Genomic DNA, 18,398 nt, shown 5'->3' with positions numbered 1-18,398 from the left:
CAAACACTCAACCATTGGACTATACAGTAGATACAAATCCAAAAGACTTTTATTGAAATTTAAAAATGACCTGGCAGAACCAATGCAAGTTTTAGTAATCAGTTATGTTGAAAGTAGGCAACTGTCCATGTGAAACTGTTTTTATTGAAGTACACTCATCAGAAAAAATATGAATACATAGGCATAGCATTGTTTGCTCTCACTAGGTCATCCTTTGTGTAACTACAACCAAAAACCACTTCCTCTTGCAATGGTCCAAAAACTACAGGTGTATAGGTAAACAATACACATGACCCTGATAGTATCACATAAACTGTTTGAAGTATCTTTAAATATGAAATATATATATATTCCCATCTCGTCCATATCTTTCTGAAAGTAATCCCCCTTCAAACCTCTGATTTAGAAGAGTCCTACATACTCCTTAAGACATTGGTTGTTATTCCATTTTGCCTAACTGGGATGCCGGCTGACTTGTTTATTTAACTGGTAGGGACAAAAACTAGCAGAGCTGTAAATCCTTAAGGTCCAAGAACAAGAGCTGCTGGATAGAGTGGAACATAAATGAGTGTTGAATATCAGTGCTGTCTCTGCCCGTGACTATTGCTGGGGGGTGTAGCGCAGGTACTTCTTGCCAGAGGGCAGGTCTTTGGAGTAGACACCATCTGGGAACATAGAGGCGGCCTCCTCCTCAGACATGTTGGCAGGGACCATCACACAGTCTCCAGGCTGGAGGGAAAAAAGAAACTCGCTTATTCTGCATGGCAGTAGGTCGATTCCTGTTTCTATTATCTTTGTAGTCGGCTGCTGAAATGATTTGTACAAACTGAGGTCACTTTCAAAGGAGTGACATACATACCCTCCAGTCGGCAGGTGTGGCCAGTCGTTTCCCTGCTGTCAACTGGAGCGAGTCCACCACTCGCAAAATCTCATCAAAGTTGCGTCCCGTGGTGGCCGGGTAGAGGAGTGACAGTTTGAGCTTTTTGTCAGGGCCGATGATAAACACCTACACAAACCAGGACAGAGAGATGGAGCCTGACAAGGTCACTCATTATTCTATAGGCATGAGAGTAGATGATATATCTAGTTTGAATGCTTCCTATTAAGTAGGGAAATTGGATTGAAGGCTCTTACACAGCGGGCAGTGAGCGGCAGGCCATCTTTGTCCTTCTCATCTGGGTCCAGCATGCCCAGGGCCACTGCCAGCTCCCGTTTACTGTCCGCTATGATGGGATAGGGCAGCGAGCAGCAAGCAGACTCCTCACAGTTGTATGCCAGGATGTCCTAGTTCGTACAGAGACACACGTGGCTATTTAAACCCACACTGATGGAGCTTTGTTGCCTTATATAAACATGTGATATTTATGATAAACTAAAGTTGTAGTGCTACACGCACAGTAAAGATAGAATTGGGTGAGATATGCAGTTTACTCATTTGAATTTGCCAAACGTTGCATAACTGTTACGTTTTTATGCATTCGTGCCTCGGCCAGAATTGTGTTTTCGAGTTGTCCTTCCGACACCTTGAGCGATTTTCTTCAAATTTGGCACAAACTTGCACTTTGACTCGGGGATGAAATTATTCGATTTTGTAGGTCAAAGGTCAAGGTCACTGTGACCTCTCTGCCGGCCAAATTCTCGTGAATGCGATATCTCAGACTACCTTGAGGTAGTTTCTTCAAATTTGGCACAAACATCCACTTAGACTTAAGGATGAACTCATTTGAATTTAGTGGTGAAAAGTCACTGTGACCCCACAAAATGTCAAGTGATGACATTTTGGACTGACATGGAAGTAAACCGCACTGAATCAGGGAAGTATCCAGTAGAACCGAACCTGGTTTGGCTTTCAAAATTGTTTTATGGGTTTTATGTCCGTAAAAAATCCTTGAAAATAGTGATATTTCTCTTCAGAACTTTCTGGGTGTTGAAAAGAAAATCATTTTATAGATCTAGTCTTAAGTAATATATATGGTTTCAACAACATTAGAATGATTTGTATTGATATGTATTTCATATCAATACAAATACAGGACCTGCGACACACTAAAATATAGTCAAATCAAATTGTTTAAAGGGTAATGTCTAACCTGTCTAACTCCTAAATCCTTTAAAATGAGAAAAGACTACGAACTTCTTTTGACCTGCAAAAATCTATGATAACCATAATGCTCACGACATAGCAGTTTTACCAGCTGGGAAGTCCAAACTCTGATGCTCAGTATGTCATAAACACCCTTCTGTACGTGTTGATGCTGTTACTCTCACACCTTGGACCAGCCGTGGTGATCCTCCAGGCAGTCGATGGAGAGGGCGATCATTTTGACTTCGCGTTTACTGAACTCACTGCTCAGTCTGGCAGCTCGACCCAGCTCTGTGGTGCACACCGGGGTGTAATCTCTGGGGTGGGAGAACAGGACTCCCCACCTGGAATTTAAAAAAAGTGATCAGAGGTCGTGTCAGGTACGCTCAAGGATCTGTGCTCCTGTAATGATGAGATGCAATCTTGAGGTTTCACAAACAGGTTTCCTTCGTACTCAGTTTCCTCTCATCAGACCTAAAAATCTCTATTATTGTGGTTACTGTTGTTGCGCAATAGGATAACGCTGAATGCATCTGACACCGAACTGACAGGATGTGACCTCTCTGTGACAGAAGGGGCTTTTTTTTTTTCATGAGAACAGTGACGTGATCCTGAACCATTGAGGGATTTGAGGATCTACCTCTGGCTAACTAAGGATTTTCATTTGGACACTTTTACAATCTGATCAACAGCCCTATATTATGGTCATATAAACTGCTGTACATCATCTGAAGGCTGCCAAATATATCCATGTGTCCACCACATTATAGAACATAATGTTTAATGCCATATGCACCTACTGGCCACAATACCCCCTTTAGAGGTTTTGATGCTATGTAAATCATAAGCAAAGGTATAAAGCAGAAGTGAGAAAGCAGTAACAGGAACTTTGCGAAAACTCTCTCTCTTCTCTTCCCCCCACCCCTTGTGTGAATAGGATTCTGGGTAAGCCTACAAAATACATAATCAAGAATATCAATATTCAAGAAAACAACTTACGAATCACCGAGAAATTCGTGCAGTTTAATTGTGCCAATGGTGGTCTCCAACTCGAAATTAGGAAATGCATCTCCGAGCAGCAGTCCCGGCATATTCAGTGTGACCGTGGAGGTAGTTCCGTCTGCTCACTGACTGCTCTGGTGACAGACGCCTATTGCAAAGGAGGCGGAAACTTCCCTCTCAACAGGCTGCATCGATTTACACAAGCATCGACTGTGAACTGCACAGGAGGACAGCAGAACATGGCGATGCGTTCAGGTCGCGTTTTGATCGATTGGCACAGTTGTCTCAATGTATCCAAATGACCAGTTTACGCACGCGTTTGCACCAAGGATTTAAAGTGCTGCACTGAAATACCTCTGTATGTATTGAATATATGCTCATGTTTTTTTTGCGTCATTTAATCATACATTAAATAACATTTTAAAACTCCAGGCTAGTTTAATTAAATGTTAATATGAAGGATAATGTAGCCACGTGACCAGAGCAGCCCAGTTCTGACCTGGTGTTAACCCCTGGGCCCTGACTGCAGCAGGATTAAAGTCTTTATTGGTCACAGGTGGTCTACAAATAAGGGTGGACATATTATATATATATATGGACACTGTCAAACCAACATGTCCTCGCCAACATCCAGACGGAATAGTTGCCGTGGAGTCGTGTCTGGAAATCGAGCATCATCAGAGTGCCATGTCCGTTTTTAGTAATCAATAGTTATTTTTAGTCTTTTTATTTGCTAAATCAACTTCCCTCAACGCAGCAGTCTTATCTTCAATACATAACTCACATTATAGCTTAATGTATCGACCTGTTACATTAAGGTGTCTGTTATTTACGCACATGTATATATAGGGCGGCTGTGGCGTAGTGGAGAGCAAGGTAGTTCTCCAATCAGAAGGTCAGTGGTTCGATACCCGGCTTCAGCAGTCGATGTGTCCTTGGGCAAGACACTTAACCCCAAGTTGCTCCCGAAGGCTTGCCATCGGTGTGGACTGGATGTTGCATGAATGTTAGTTAGAGTCTGATGGTGGCACCTTGCATGGTAGCCTGTCATCAGTGTGTGAATGGGTGAATGATATGTAATATACTACTGATTGTAAGTCGCTTTGGATAAAAGCGTCTGCTAAATGACTGTAATGTAATGTATATGTACAGTATCACCAAATGAGCTGCACTTAAAGCCGATTCGTTATTACGCACATCTGTGCCAACTCCAAAGTGTGTCCCTGTAGTTTTGGTTTAGTTTGGTTTAGTTTATGTTGATGGCCATTGGAATATCGCAGAACAACAGGTAACCCCCAATTGTCAAATAGTACAGTGGAGCTATGTGGCTGTTTGTGCGTCCCCTTGACCGAGACAAAACCGGCATCGATGCAGCCATGGAAAGTCCACTAAGAAACATGACGTGATAAAATGCTTGTATTTGAATGTGTAGATTATACTGTATATGTTGGCTGACATCTTTGAGATCAATTCAGTTATACTGTATTGTGCTGTGGTGAAATACCAGAGCTATTTTGGGCACATAATGACCTCTAGGATGCCACTGCGTTTTTGGAAATACTGTGGTTGAGAAATAAGAAATTAATTTGGTCAAATGTTTCAATTATTTAATTTCATAAGAAATAGCTTGTTACCATTTACATTTGTTGTACTGCTCCTATGAAGAGTTCTTCAATGAGACACCCTTTATAAATGTTTAAAAGTAGTAACTAATGTTATTGAATGGTTGATAAATTATTTACAGATCAATTATAAGCCATTAGCAAGACAATAATAAACATTTATAAATGCCGATTTAAAGGCTTATTAAAAAGTAAGAAACTGGTAAGCCTTAATAATTGGATAATCAATATTTATAGCTGCATTATCACCAAATAGAAAGGATTGACACCAGACAAGGGGATTTTACACAAAATAATTTTATTATAAACATATTTTTATTATATTATCTTTTTTATTATAGAACTTACTCTTGGCTACATTCAAACTGCAGGCAAAAGTGGCCCAAACAAGATTTATTTTGCGCATGTGACTCAGATCCGTTTTTTGTAGTATGAAAATCACAAATCTTATTGAATCTTTTTATGGTCCTAAATCAATCAGGTCTTATTTTTTTGCAATGTAACCTCAATCAAAACAGAATTCATGTGGCTTTTACGTCACAAGACTGGATTGCACTCGTCAGAATTCTGCACCGTGAGGCCGTTCACATCACAACCCCACCACTTCTGACTCCGACTCTCCATCCACACACACCTCTGTACAGAATTAGCAGAAATGACTCCACAAAAAGCCATACTAAAATATTTTCATCCTACTCGTCATACTCGTAATCATCTGCTCACAAATCCGTTATCTTTCTCTGCACATTCATTTATACATTTTACTGAAGCCATAAGTGTTGACTTTATCTTAATCTGATATTGGCCAAACTTTAAGGTAAGAGCAATGTGAACGTAGCCTAGATCTAGATAGATAAACCAGAGAGTTAGATAACCGCTCAATTAAGAACATGGAGTAAGGTAGAGAAGAAGTTGAGTTGCAAAGGTAGCCTAGAATGGATTACTATAAAAGGCATTGCTGTGAGGTTAAATGGGTTTGAATGAGCTTAAATTAGTTTAAATTGAATTAGGTTTTTTTTTTGTTGAAAAAAGGGGAGATTTTTCAGCCTGCAATGCAAACTGAAACTAGTGTTCAAGACTCTGGTCAGACGTCGCAGGCCTGCCCAGAACCGCTCCGACATCCTCTCCACCTTCTTTGTGGAGCGCTACTCCTTCCCCTCTGGCCACGCCACACGGGCTGCCATGTGTGCCCGGTTCCTCCTGGACCAGCTGGTGGACACAGAGTCCATGCAGGTCCTAGTAGTGGGTTGGGCCGCTCTAGTGAGCCTGTCCCGGCTGTTGCTTGCCAGACACTATGTGACAGATGTGGGCTTTGGCTTGGCTATGGGCTACTGCCAATATACTATGGTGGAAAGGTTATGGGTGACCTGGGACTGCCTGCAGGACCTACTGCACTTGCGACTGACAATACTGTGACTGTGTGACATTCAGAAATTCCCTCTTAATTATTTATTGGATTATATAAAAAAATACTTTATATGCTTATATTTTGTTTATCTATAGCTGTTTTATGTGTATTTGTGTATTGCATAAATTGAAATGGATGGCTTGGTTAGTCACTGATGGGCATGCAGTTTGTTTGCACACTGGTGTTGATGATGCATGGACTCAATCTTACAATGCTGAAACCAAAGCTGGATATAATTGGAGCATATTTTTTTTAAATAAAGCACCCAATTAAAGTAAACTGTGCACCATTTACAGATATTGTATTGTATCTTACTGACACAGTGAATAAGTCGGTGGCTGAGTATAATAGCTTCAACTACTGAGTGAAAATGGCACCAACACACTGCTTCCTGGTAAAGTGTGACGTTTGTCTCAGTATGTGGCGGCACAGTGGTATGTGGTTTTGTATTGAGCTAAACAAATCCACAGTGGGTTTACTGTATTCATGTGAACACTGGTGGGGGGAAGTTGAATCACACTCGTCCAAATTTCCATCAGCTGCTGCTGAGCCTCCTGACTGCCATTATAATGCATCCCATCTCCTTTTACAGTGTTGCCAACCACCATCTACTATTGTAATTTTCAGACTAAACTTTAAAGAAATATGTGATGACTTCATGTGGTTTTATCTGTACACCAGTTTAGGCAGGAGCATGACTGAAGTAGAATAAACTCCTACTCACTAGAGCTGTTAGGTGTGTAGGCTATGCATGATGCAGATGCAAACAGTTGTCCACAGAGGGCAGTGGATACCAGGAACATGGGTCCAAATCACAACATAGGGATAGATAAGGACACAGGACTGGAGGTTTGTTCACACTGAGGTTTAAGGCCTCAGGTACAGAGGCACAAATTGCTCACAGTCGGCCACAATGTAAGTGAGGTGTGGGTGTGTGTTGTCTGAAGACACGAGTCCTCATTAATACAGTAAACAAGAAGTACCATCCAATAACAAACTCCAAAAGTAAAGTGAATAACACTAACTTAGCAGCTAACTTTCAGTAGTTAACAGTGGGTGAAATTTTACATATGCTGAAGAAAAACCTCCCCATCAGAAATAGGCGTGCAGCGAGAGAAAGCAACTTCCATGACCCTTCACTTAGCCCCGCCCCTCGCTACTACGCCGTCAAACTGTCAGAGCTTACGTTACCATGGAGCCCACACTGTTACTAACTGTACTCTCTGCTAAATATCTAAATATAATATATATATATATATTAGAGAGAGGTAGAGAGATGGGTCAGCAATATGTGTTTGAAGGATTTAACCAGGATGTCAAACTGATTCAGCAGAAATAAGAGGTTAAAAAGATAAAGGTGGAATCTAAAGCCTACAGATCACAGTGTAAAAGTGAACCACCACATCGAGACGGATCACCATGAAATTAAGGAACAACACTGTTCCTGTAAATCCGGGTAGGTCTTTATTCACTTCTAGAATCATTAAAAAGCAAAAGCAGCACGTATACACATTCAGATCACCTTGAGTATCTTATGTAGCATAGATGTGCTAGCATACTAGTACCAGTATCTTTGGTAAAAACCTAGCATAGGTTTTTACCAAAGATACTGTATAGCGTTACTGTTCTGAACTGTCTCTGCTTTTATGTAGAAATGTGATTATTTAGAAACATAAATCTCCTTCCAACTGCTCCGGGTAATGAGTAGTGTGGCTTTGAATATTTTTCTAGTTAGATGGCAAAGTATGACACAAACAAGCAAGTATTTTATTAATTGTTTTTATTGGGACTTAAATAACGTCAACATTTATAAACAGATAAAATATTTCACGATTTTAAACCATGATTCGAAGCTACATTAATCTGCTTTATGATTATATTTCTGTTGCCATATATTATGTACAATAGTAATAGAAAAAATAGATTTGAATGATGCAAAGCACATAGACTACCAAGCTTTGCAATAACCTCAGTACAATGCAAATTTTGTTTTTGGTCTTTTTCTCTTTCACTTGCTTTCCAGTCCTGTTAACAGCGGTTTCTCTCTCTGTCTGTGTCTTCTTTAGCTGCTGTCATGGCCGCCCAGTCTGATGTCATAGGTGACCATGTGGAAGTTGTCCCAAGCGAACAGCTTCCTCTGGGCGTGGTTGTAGTCCACCATGCTGTTGTAACGGTACTTGTTCTTGAAGGGCACAGCGACAGCCCGCCCCACGCTGGTGGCGGTGTCAAACACGTAGTTGATGGTGGTGTTGGGTGCGGTGTAGCTGGCCACCGTGTACAGACGTCCACACACCATGAAAGCATTGGCCACTGTGTTCTTCCTGATGTTGGTCTGCCAGCTCCTCTTCACCTCCAGGCTCTCTGGATCCAGCTGGGAAATCATAATTGCACCCTTTGCCTTACTTGTGCTGTAGATAGCCCACAGGCCCTGTTCGTCTGCTGCCAGGTCAATGTCAGTGTAGCCGCCCCAGGAGTAAGGGTGCTGGCCATGGAAGCCCGCGTGGGGCAGCTCCCGCCGGGACGCCAGGCTCTCAGAGGTCAGGTCGTAACGGATCAGGGTGCGGCTGCGTTTGCGCTGGTAGTAAAGGGAGCCGCGGTACATTGTGGCCCCTGTGCTCTCCATAGGCTCTGGCAGTACATGAACCTTCATAGGGAAGCCTTGGGATAATTGATCCATGTCTTCAAATGCAAAGAGCTGACGGACATCTTTACCAACTGTGTCGATACGCCACACAGTCTTGTTGGTGTAATCAGGGCCCTGAGGCTCGGGATCCTGCAGCCACACTCCATACTTCCCTGTGATACTGTCGGCCTTCCTGTGCAACACAGGATCTCCCACTGACTGCAGCTCTCCACAGTCTGGAGAAAAGAAGAGAGTTAAACTTTACGGTATTAGATCACATTGATTTTTACCACTATAGGCACATTTGGACAGCTACATTGGCATCAATAAAACCCCAAATTTACCTGTGAAGTTGTGATTTCCCTCAGGAATGAGGCGGGATGCTGGAACCTCAGAAACCTCAGCCTTCATCTCCTGGTATGCACCATTCACAAAATCATATGCAGGGTCTGGGGATAAAGTGAAGAAAGAAATATGTGAAAGATAGCAACATTTTACACAGGCTACCAGCTGGGAAGAGTAGAAAATAATTTAAAAAAATAACAATTTATGTTTGTATTAGTATTAATCTGCAGTCAAACCCTAGTCAGTCCCACCTTACACACAACATCAAAGACTAAGTGTCTTATTTACTTCCCTCTGAGCATAGCAGGTTGCCCCCTATAACCCTGCTAGTGCTCCCCTGAAAATGATCACATGCACATAAACAGAAATGCATGAGTGACAAAGCCATAAAAGAAGAGTCTGTGTTGTAAATTCCAATCCCCATACTCAACCTGGGACAGCTAACAACAGCCTGACCTGCTGCCCTGGCACACTTGTCATAGTCAACCACATATGCAATTATGAGAAAAACAAAAAAAGCATCAACACAGAAGAGCAGAAAAATATATTTGTTTTTAAATCAGCTTTCCAAAAATGAAAACTTGTTAAATGCCACAGTCTTGTAAGTAAAAGAGTTCACATTTTGCTTTGTGTATGTTTTCCCTTTACCCATTAATGTACATACCACTGGCAGGTCTGTTTTCACGCTGAGTCCCCCCTGAGGTGTGTGTCTCCTGGCAGGGTCTCTGCCTGAGGCTCTCTGCCTCCTGACTCAGCTCAGCCAGCCTCATCTGCAGCTCCTGGACCTGCCCGTTAAGAAGCTCCTTATCCTGCTGCAGCTGGTTTCTTTCCCTTGTTACCTGTGAGTAGGCTTCCTGGAGACCCTCTTCTCCGTTAGTCCTAGTCCTGGCACCTCCATCCACTCCTGCCATCAGACGGCTGACTAAACCCTCCAGCATGGTGAGTCGGGACGAGACTCCATCCATCTCTGGTTTCATGCTGCTTCCGGAGCAGCTGGACTCCTCTGGACTGGCCACGGTGAAGGTGTATTGGCAACGCCCGGTGTGGTCATTGGAGCGGCGGAGGGAGGCTCGGTCTTGGGCATGGCTTCGGCTGGGCAGAGTTAAGCAGGACAAACAGAGGAGAGACACCTGGAGCCACATACTGGAGGATCAGACCTAGTTGATGATCTTCTGGTTTGAGAAAATGTAGCAACTTCTCTGTTCAGCAGAGTGTCTCCACTTGGTTTTATATTTTTTTTCTTTCTTTCTTTAGCTGCTCTCTTCTCACCTGAGTATCCCTGGTCAGTGCAGGTCAGTGTCTGAATCTCAGCAATGCTGTGTGTGGGATATTTATATAGTTAACTGTCAGAGAGTGGGAGGGGACGAGGAGCGTGGAAGGGAGGGAAATAGCCAGGTGGGTGTGGAGTGTTTATGTAAAGATCTGTGTGTGTCTTATTTTTGGTGGTTGCGAGATGAGGTGGGCTGACAGAGACAAACAATGTGAAAAAAACACAGTATCAGCGAAAGAAAACCAATCCTTTTTCCTGTAAAACATTTTTTCATTATGTCTCGGCAGGTTGTTTTGACTGGAGAGCATCTCTTTATGTGTCTACTGGCTGTCAGCTGCAGAGCTGTTTACTTCCTCCGTAACCAATGGTTTTACTATTAAACCACCATGTGATTAACCTCAAACTCGGTTTATGGACCGGGTACTGGGTGAAATTTGGGCTCCAGGGAGAGTGTGTAGGAGTCTGGGAATCTGAAGCCACCACTCGCCAACCAGGCCTAACAGCAAAGCAACCTGGTCCTTCAGAGGACCTGAGAGCGCACTGGTCCTCATCTCTGCTCTGCACAGCTGGATGTCTGGCACAAGAGGACAGGCTGGCAGTCTGGCTAGGAAGGAAGATGCAGTGTGGTTACCCTTTCTTTCTTCTTACCAAAACAAAGAAACCACATTTATCGACATTTCCACATCATGATGTTTACTATATTGTGCACTATGTTTACTGTCTGTTATTATATTTGCGTGTTATCACAATGTAAATATAAACACTATTTATTTTACTCATAAAAAACATAAATGTCAACCTCATGGTGGCGCTACTGAAAATGTCAGTAGCAAGTCAGTAGCTTGACTGTATAAAATTGCATAGCAACTCATCCAATAGACTCTGTGATATTTCATTCGGGACCTAAGTGGAGGACCGACTGACGAACAGATGGACCAACACTGGCAACCCCCTAGAGCCCTGCTGCTTGCAAAGCTTAAAACGTGGCTTAAAAGGCTAAGCATAAAAGCCACTGGTTTTTATTTGACTGGACACATTATAGTGGAATGTAAAACTTTTTTATAATGAAAACAGTCCCCTCAAGCTTCCTTTTCTCTATTTACAGGAGGCATGTGGCCAACCGGTGTTCCAACTGTCTCCATGTGATAAGTCTGGGACCTGGTCTGGGTCTGTGCTGACCAGAGAGGGTCCATTATCCATTATAAGTTTGCAAATTATTTTGGTCTGAGTGGGTAAAGTGCCTTTTTATTAGGTTTTTTTCCTTAATCACCATGCTTTTACTGCCCTCTGTGGGAGAATATTTAATGTAAATACCATCAGCAAAGGCCCAGTTTACCCTGAAAAGCAGCTTGCATTGCACATCTGCGTTTGGTTCCACAAGATCAAACTGCTGCCTAGTTAACCTGTCCGTTTTACGGCCTGTGGAAACTCACCAGTATTCCACAATGTTTTTACCACTGAGGTGTGTTTTCCTTATGTAACATAATGACTCAGATGACCTGTAAGTGAGAACAGGGGATCCTAACGTACAAACCTTTTCCACAAGGATTCTCTCTTTATGCTGGCCAGCTAAGCGAGCCAGGACTCAATGCTTGTCTGCTGAAGTGCTCAACATGCACAGCTTGAGCTAAGAATACACTAATGATGATGGTGCTTGCAGTGGTTTATAGTGCTGTCTTTGGATACAATACTTTTCTTAGTTTTATGAAGCAACTGGGCCTCCGTGTAGCTATTCATATACAGAATATATAACAATAAATAAACATTCATTTTCTATCATCTTGATTGTGACCCTTAAAATTTATCTTGGGACCCCTTTCCTGACCCCCAGGTTGGGAACCACTGTCTTAAAGACTTGAAAAAGGTTATCTAACTTAGTTCTTACAGACCGAAGCTAAACTGTAGCATGCATACAGTTCCTCAGGAAAAATAATGCTAAACAAATTATCTTAAACAAAATATCAGTAATATAATCAAACGGCGAAAAGAGGGGAAAATAGTTGACATCATAGTTATTTTGGCAGTTATTTTGAAAAGCCCTTTTTAAAGTACAATCCCAGAATTCTTGGCAGTTTAGGATTTCCACTGTTTAATTCTCCAGGAACATTTTTACTGCTGTGTTTGTTTGAATATGAATTTCATAATATTATGCAGAGGGAGCCGGGAGGAGAGGGGGGCATCGGAATTGTCGAAGATAAACAAAACTAATGAGAGAAACAGTGTGATTGCTGAGTTGTTTGCGCAGCAGTCACTACAATCTGATCATTGATTTAGAGGAAGTCAGGCAGAAGAGATTTTATAGAGCAGGAAGCTGGGCTTGGTGGCTATTTGGATGACGTGAGAGCGCACTCACACTGACTCATTAAGACATTGACAACATAGGTTTGCATTGGCTGATGAATAACAAATTTGAATAACACCCTCACAGAAGAACCATTGGCTATGTTGACGTACATTTACAGGTATGAGGTGTTGCATAACACGCCAGTCTGGCTTGTTGGTTTGCAATGCCATTTAAACATGAAGCTTTGAGTTCAACACGCTTGAACACAACCTCCTACCTCAATGTTAAGGTGACATTTCTTACAACAAGCCTCAGAATAGAACCGCAGAGCCTGAGCCTGAACTGAGACACAACGGGAAATGGAGTAAGACATTCTTTGCACATGTTGTGATGTGAGCTGCCGAAGCGCTTGTGAGTCACTGTGTTTGATTCATAGTGAGCAATTGATAGAGTAGAATGAAAATGAGGGTTTATAGTTGTGTAGTCTGAACATAATGGGCCCACAGGGGGGTCAGTGGGAAGGGTTTCTGAGAAAACATTAAAAATGGCGTGCTGTCTGCTGTGACTGTGAGGGTATAATGACAGAGGATCACACGCCTACACGCACGAAACCTTTGCCTCACAGCAGCACAGAGGCTGTTGTTTGGTCTTCAACAGCTCAATACAGGTGTTAACACCAGAGGTTCTCATTACCGACACAGACATGGCACCAGAGTTTCCTTTGTGAAAACACAGACAGTCGAACATACAAACAGATCAGATGCACCTGATGCAACCTATTTTACCTTTGGTGTGTGCTGTAGTTCTTTCCAATGAGTCCTCTGCCTCCTGGGAAGTGATGTGGTTCTTATAGTTCCTATGAAACGTTATCGTTGTTTCCTTAATGTCAATCATTGTGTGTTATGTAATTTGATCAGTCCTACGCATGAACTGATGGTCTATTGGAGTTCAGTTTGATTTGATTGGACAAGGAGAAATTCTATATAGTTTTGGAGAATTTTGTTGGTGGGATTTTTAATTACATCTAGTAGAGCTGTTAAGAGATCAACACAAGAGCTGCATTGTTTTCTAGGATGTATTTCATGAAATTGACAATTTTTTTGGATTTTGGATTATGCAGAAAATAATAAACATTTCAGAATTAGCACTTAAAACAAAACACAGCTGAGGGTGATGGGAATGTAATTAGTTTTGCAGGTATTTGGTCGTAAATCAAAGTACTGGACTCAGTAAAATCTTGACTACGTAATGGTGCTAGGAGAAAGGTCATGGGATCACTAAAGTCAGAATCCAAAGTCATCCAATAGACATTGAGATATCCATCCCCAGAGCCCAACACTAGCATGACTAAAAAAGCCATAACAAGCAGGCTACTACAGGTACAGGTACTTAGCAACATAATGTCATCAGATGTCAAAAATAAAAATTAAAGTCTAACTAATTACCTCTTAAATACAGTCAGATATATTAAGATTTAAAATATGACACACACAATTTATGTTTGGCTTAGGAAGCTAATATTTTATATGTTGCCTCGTAAATTGTCCATAGCCAATGTTCGTGTCTGTCTTTTCTGACATTGCGTCATCTAAGTACACAGTGTTAAAATCATGAAAAATATTTGTCAGAGCGTCACCCTCCAGGCACGTCGTTTTTATAAGTATGGGTCTAAGGGATTCCTCTGGTTCTAATACGCACATTCAACAGTTTCTGTAAATTCCTCTTTTCCTACCAACAACACAAACTGTCATTCCATCTGTGAGTGTGTGTGTGTGTGTGTGTGTGTGTGTGTGTGTGTGTGTGTGTGTGTGTGTGTGTGTGTGTGTGTGTGTGTGTGTGTGTGTGTGTGTGTCATGCGGTATGCGACTGGACTGTTTAAAGGGGTGGGTTACGTAATGCGTGCCACTGTTTTCTCCCCACTGATGAAAGCAAGTCCGGCTAAGATTTAGCAACTCTCCCGCCAAACTAGCTGCAAAGAGGAAAATGAAGAAATAGTGAGTCAGCTCATTAAGATATTTGCCTCGAACCTTGAATAGTTTGCAACCTTGGTCTGTTTTCATCTTCAAATGACAGGAGCTCAAATATTTCTCCGTAGCTTATCTCAGTTGCCTTGTAATCTCATTTGAGAAAGGAAGAAAGGGCAAGGTCAAGTGAATGCCTTCCCTCTAAGCAGATTTAAATCTAAGGCTGTATCAAATTTAACAGCTGTGTCTGCAGGACTGTCTGTGACTCCTTGTTGGGCTCTGCTGGAAAACAAACAGTGTCCTTGTTTGCAACAGGAGCTCATGTGGAGGTACCGCTCAGACTGGACAGAGCAAAGTCATTTAGCGGACTCAGACGTGGTGAGCAGACAGCAGCATCCTGTCCAACAGTGCTGCAATGAAGCATGGGTAACGGATGATTCAGGGCAGTGATGGAGTGGCGCATGGAGAGTAACATGTTGATAACTAGCACTCTCCCTGGACTCCCTTTGACCTGATGCCAGTTATTTGTTCTCCACCAGCACTCCACCATCTGTCCCAAAACACACATGAAAACCCACAAGCACGTTGCCCTGTGTTTAATTAAGTGGATGTTCATTTTGAACCTTATTCCATCCTCCTGATGAAACCTACAGAAAACTTTACTGTACATTGGCCACGGTAGACAGAATCAGTTAAACACCTCATGGAAAGGACTTTAACTCGGAAATAATTTATTCACAATAACAAACACTCATTTGTCAAAAAACAATTTGTTAGTCATGTATATATTTTTTGAAAGCAACATAGACTACTAAGTTCTAAATATATTAAATCATTGGTGCATTTGTGTCCACATTATAGATGCTTACGTTTAAACGTGTGTACTTGAACAGTACAGTACTGTAGTGATGATCATAGTAACACAATGCATGATGAGCTTGTAAATTACGATGCATTGGTTTACATAAATGTAACAACCTAAAAATTGGAAGTACTTCAAATACGTTTTAACTCAACAAGATGACCAACTTCTACATCAAATTTGCAGCTTATTCAACATTAAAGGGATCGTTTTCCTGCATAATGATCATTTTAGTTTTTGTGCTGATAATACCTCTGTATTTTTACAGTATGTATTATTCTTAATATAGGAGTTGCATTACATTACATTACAGTCATTTAGCAGATGCTTTTATCCAAAGCGACTTACAGTCAGTAGTATATTACATATCATTCACCCATTCACACACTGATGACAGGCTACCATGCAAGGTGCCACCATCAGACTCTAACTAACATTCATGCAACATCCAGTCCACACCGATGGCAAGCCTTCGGGAGCAACTTGGGGTTAAGTGTCTTGCCCAAGGACACATCGACTGCCGAAAGCCGGGTATCGAACCACCGACCCTCTGATTGGAGAACTACCTTGCTCTCCACTACGCCACAGCCGCCTCGTTGTTGCATTCTCGTTTTACTAGTTTTCCTTTTACCTCCTCTACCACTGCTATGTTGTGGTGTTAATACTATACAATACTACTGCATTAGCTTTATACCATATTTTATAGAAATGCTAAAATGCACTACATTATATGCAATGCCTTCAATGTTTTCTATTGATAACGTGTATATACCATATAATGTCATGCCATTCTATATTATATTATCTGTACTACCGTCAGCTACCAAACTATAAACTGTTACAAGAAAAATGATAAAAATAAATCTTCTTTATTAATGAAACTAAGTGCTTGAAATTCAGATACTTTCAGTCAGATGTATAAGTGGCGGGGCGTGCCTGGAATATTAAGTCCAGCTGATACATCCCGTTAACAATAAATAAGTATAATTCCTGTAGTGACCTGGGGACCCTGTCCAGTTCTAAGGCCCCTGAATCATCCAGGGCCTCATTTTAACGATGTCCCTGCTGCGTAGGTGGACAGGCCACCGTTGACGTGACTGCCAGGTCCTGATCTAAAAACAGGCCCACTTATATTTTAAATACTGACCTGGGGACCAACTCTCTTGCTACTTCAGATACCTCAGGAAACAGGATCTTTGGCAGGAGATGAAAGGGAGGGTTGAGAGAAAGAGAGAGGGGGAGAGGAGGGGTTGGATTGATGTTGATGTCACTGGATACCTCTGCTCACACATCCTGTCACTGTCAGGTGACGTCACAGGGTATGAGTTGTCCAGACAGACAGTTTAAATGTCAGGAAAACTCTTCATAATATCCTAAACTACAAATTAGGTTAATTGCTGGAAAACTACATAAATATAAAGATCAGAAATAACATAGGCCTACTTGAGTTTTTCTCCCTTGATTGTGATTGTATTAAACTTAAAAGTGTGTCTCCCTCTATTATTTTACCCAAACATTTTGTATACATTTTTGAATAAGTAATGGCAGATATCAACTTGGCCCCCCAAAAGGCCCAAACCTCAGAGCTGCATTGGTTATGCTGTTACTGCCATCTAGTGTTACCCCAGCTCACTACACCATGCTGTGCCGCCTGGACCCATCTCCAAAGCCTGACCATAATGAAAAGGGCAAACACTGACCAAATCAGATAGTAAAATCTGATCGATTTGGTCAGTATTTGCCCTTTTCTGCCTGTGGCAGTAGGCAGCTGGAAGGGCATCAGAAACCCTTTTCAACCATTTTGCAGAAGAGCTTGATGAGCTAATTAGATCTCTCCTCATAGATCATCTAATGACAGGCGACAGTGGAAGAGAGACACTTGCTATCTGGCACAGAGGTTGTCCTGCGAGAGGTTAAGGCAGAATGGCAGCGTCCTTTCCCGCATGACCGCCTCCACCCCGGCCTCGGCCTCGGCCTCGGCAGGGACAAATCCCGAGAACCGAGCACCACACTGTTTCTGTCCGGTTTAAAGCGAACCCCTCTGGGCTTCATGTTTTTCAAACGTGGGCCGATATTGTCAAAGTCATAAAGGATGAAGCTCTTACTATTATTGTGCGTAAAGCAAGGCGACATAAAAAAATAAAAATAAAAAAATGACTGCCATGTACCATGTATGCAATGTGTATGTAATTTACGACAGCTGGGTTTCTGCACCAACTGCAGCGATCTGAAGGAGCGCATCCACCTCTTCTGTTGCAGCGATGCGCAGCCGTGCCGCATGACTCACAGCGGCAGAAATGGCACGGATGTAAACAGGAGGCGGGCTCAGGTAAGCCTAACCTGAACCCGTCCAGCCAATGAGGCGCCGCGTTTCCCCGCCTCGTCTCCGAACCCAAGGTTTTCATTGGTCCTCCTGCAGCGTCGATGCCTCGTTCTTTACACCGCGGAACAGAGGAGAGAGAGAGAGAGAGAGAGAGAGAGAAAAAATGATTAATCTGTCAAAGGCGAATTTGTGTTCGGGATGAGACCGCTCTGACATTCAGCCGACCGGAACCGAGTCCCACAGGAGAACACAATCAATGCACAGGAATTTGGGATCAAGCCGATGCACTGCCATAGCAGGTGGTGCTTGTATAACCGTCCGGGGTCTTGTCACTTGAACGCCGCTGCCCGATCTGCGCGTCGTTTCAGCACCGGACAGCGACCGGGACCGTCGGACACCGAGGACACACTGAGGGAATCCTGAGGCGGGGTAGGTTTAACAACGGCACCCTGCAAAAATGTGTGATTATTACTAATATATATATATATATATATCTTATTTGACACTATTTTTTTTGTATACTGCATATCTACGTCTGCGAACGATGCGTTGTTTTGCTTTTTTTTTTTATTATTCAGTGCTATGTTCTGGAGCGATTAGTGGATTCTGGAG

General features: G+C 42.3%; 3 protein-coding genes across 3 annotated transcripts; 1 reads left to right on the top strand and 2 right to left on the bottom strand.

Moving 5' to 3' along the window:
- Positions 1 to 16: 16 nt before the first annotated feature.
- LOC129110695 (peroxiredoxin-6-like) lies at positions 17 to 3,302 on the bottom strand. The gene is made up of 5 exons (XM_054622871.1): positions 3,083 to 3,302; positions 2,271 to 2,427; positions 1,135 to 1,284; positions 860 to 1,006; positions 17 to 729 (listed from the first exon to the last, which is right to left on the bottom strand). The coding sequence occupies exons 1-5, from the start codon at positions 3,172 to 3,174 to the stop codon at positions 601 to 603; spliced, it is 675 nt and encodes a 224-aa protein (XP_054478846.1). The 5' UTR covers positions 3,175 to 3,302; the 3' UTR covers positions 17 to 600.
- Positions 3,303 to 3,699: 397 nt separating this feature from the next.
- On the top strand, positions 3,700 to 6,123 carry LOC129089328 (polyisoprenoid diphosphate/phosphate phosphohydrolase PLPP6-like). Its single transcript, XM_054596740.1, has 2 exons — positions 3,700 to 3,774; positions 5,740 to 6,123. Exons 1-2 carry the CDS (start codon positions 3,700 to 3,702, stop codon positions 6,121 to 6,123), a joined length of 459 nt encoding a protein of 152 aa, XP_054452715.1.
- Positions 6,124 to 8,177: 2,054 nt separating this feature from the next.
- LOC129089219 (myocilin-like) lies at positions 8,178 to 10,248 on the bottom strand. The gene is made up of 3 exons (XM_054596610.1): positions 9,748 to 10,248; positions 9,083 to 9,187; positions 8,178 to 8,974 (listed from the first exon to the last, which is right to left on the bottom strand). Exons 1-3 carry the CDS (start codon positions 10,223 to 10,225, stop codon positions 8,178 to 8,180), a joined length of 1,380 nt encoding a protein of 459 aa, XP_054452585.1. The 5' UTR covers positions 10,226 to 10,248.
- Between the last annotated feature and the right edge of the window lie 8,150 nt (positions 10,249 to 18,398).

The sequence above is a fragment of the Anoplopoma fimbria genome, chromosome 3, assembly GCF_027596085.1.
Source record: "Anoplopoma fimbria isolate UVic2021 breed Golden Eagle Sablefish chromosome 3, Afim_UVic_2022, whole genome shotgun sequence".
In the NCBI taxonomy this organism is placed as follows: domain Eukaryota; kingdom Metazoa; phylum Chordata; class Actinopteri; order Perciformes; family Anoplopomatidae; genus Anoplopoma; species Anoplopoma fimbria.
Note: the sequence above shows the minus strand (reverse complement) of the source record. Positions and strands in the feature narration are given on the sequence as shown.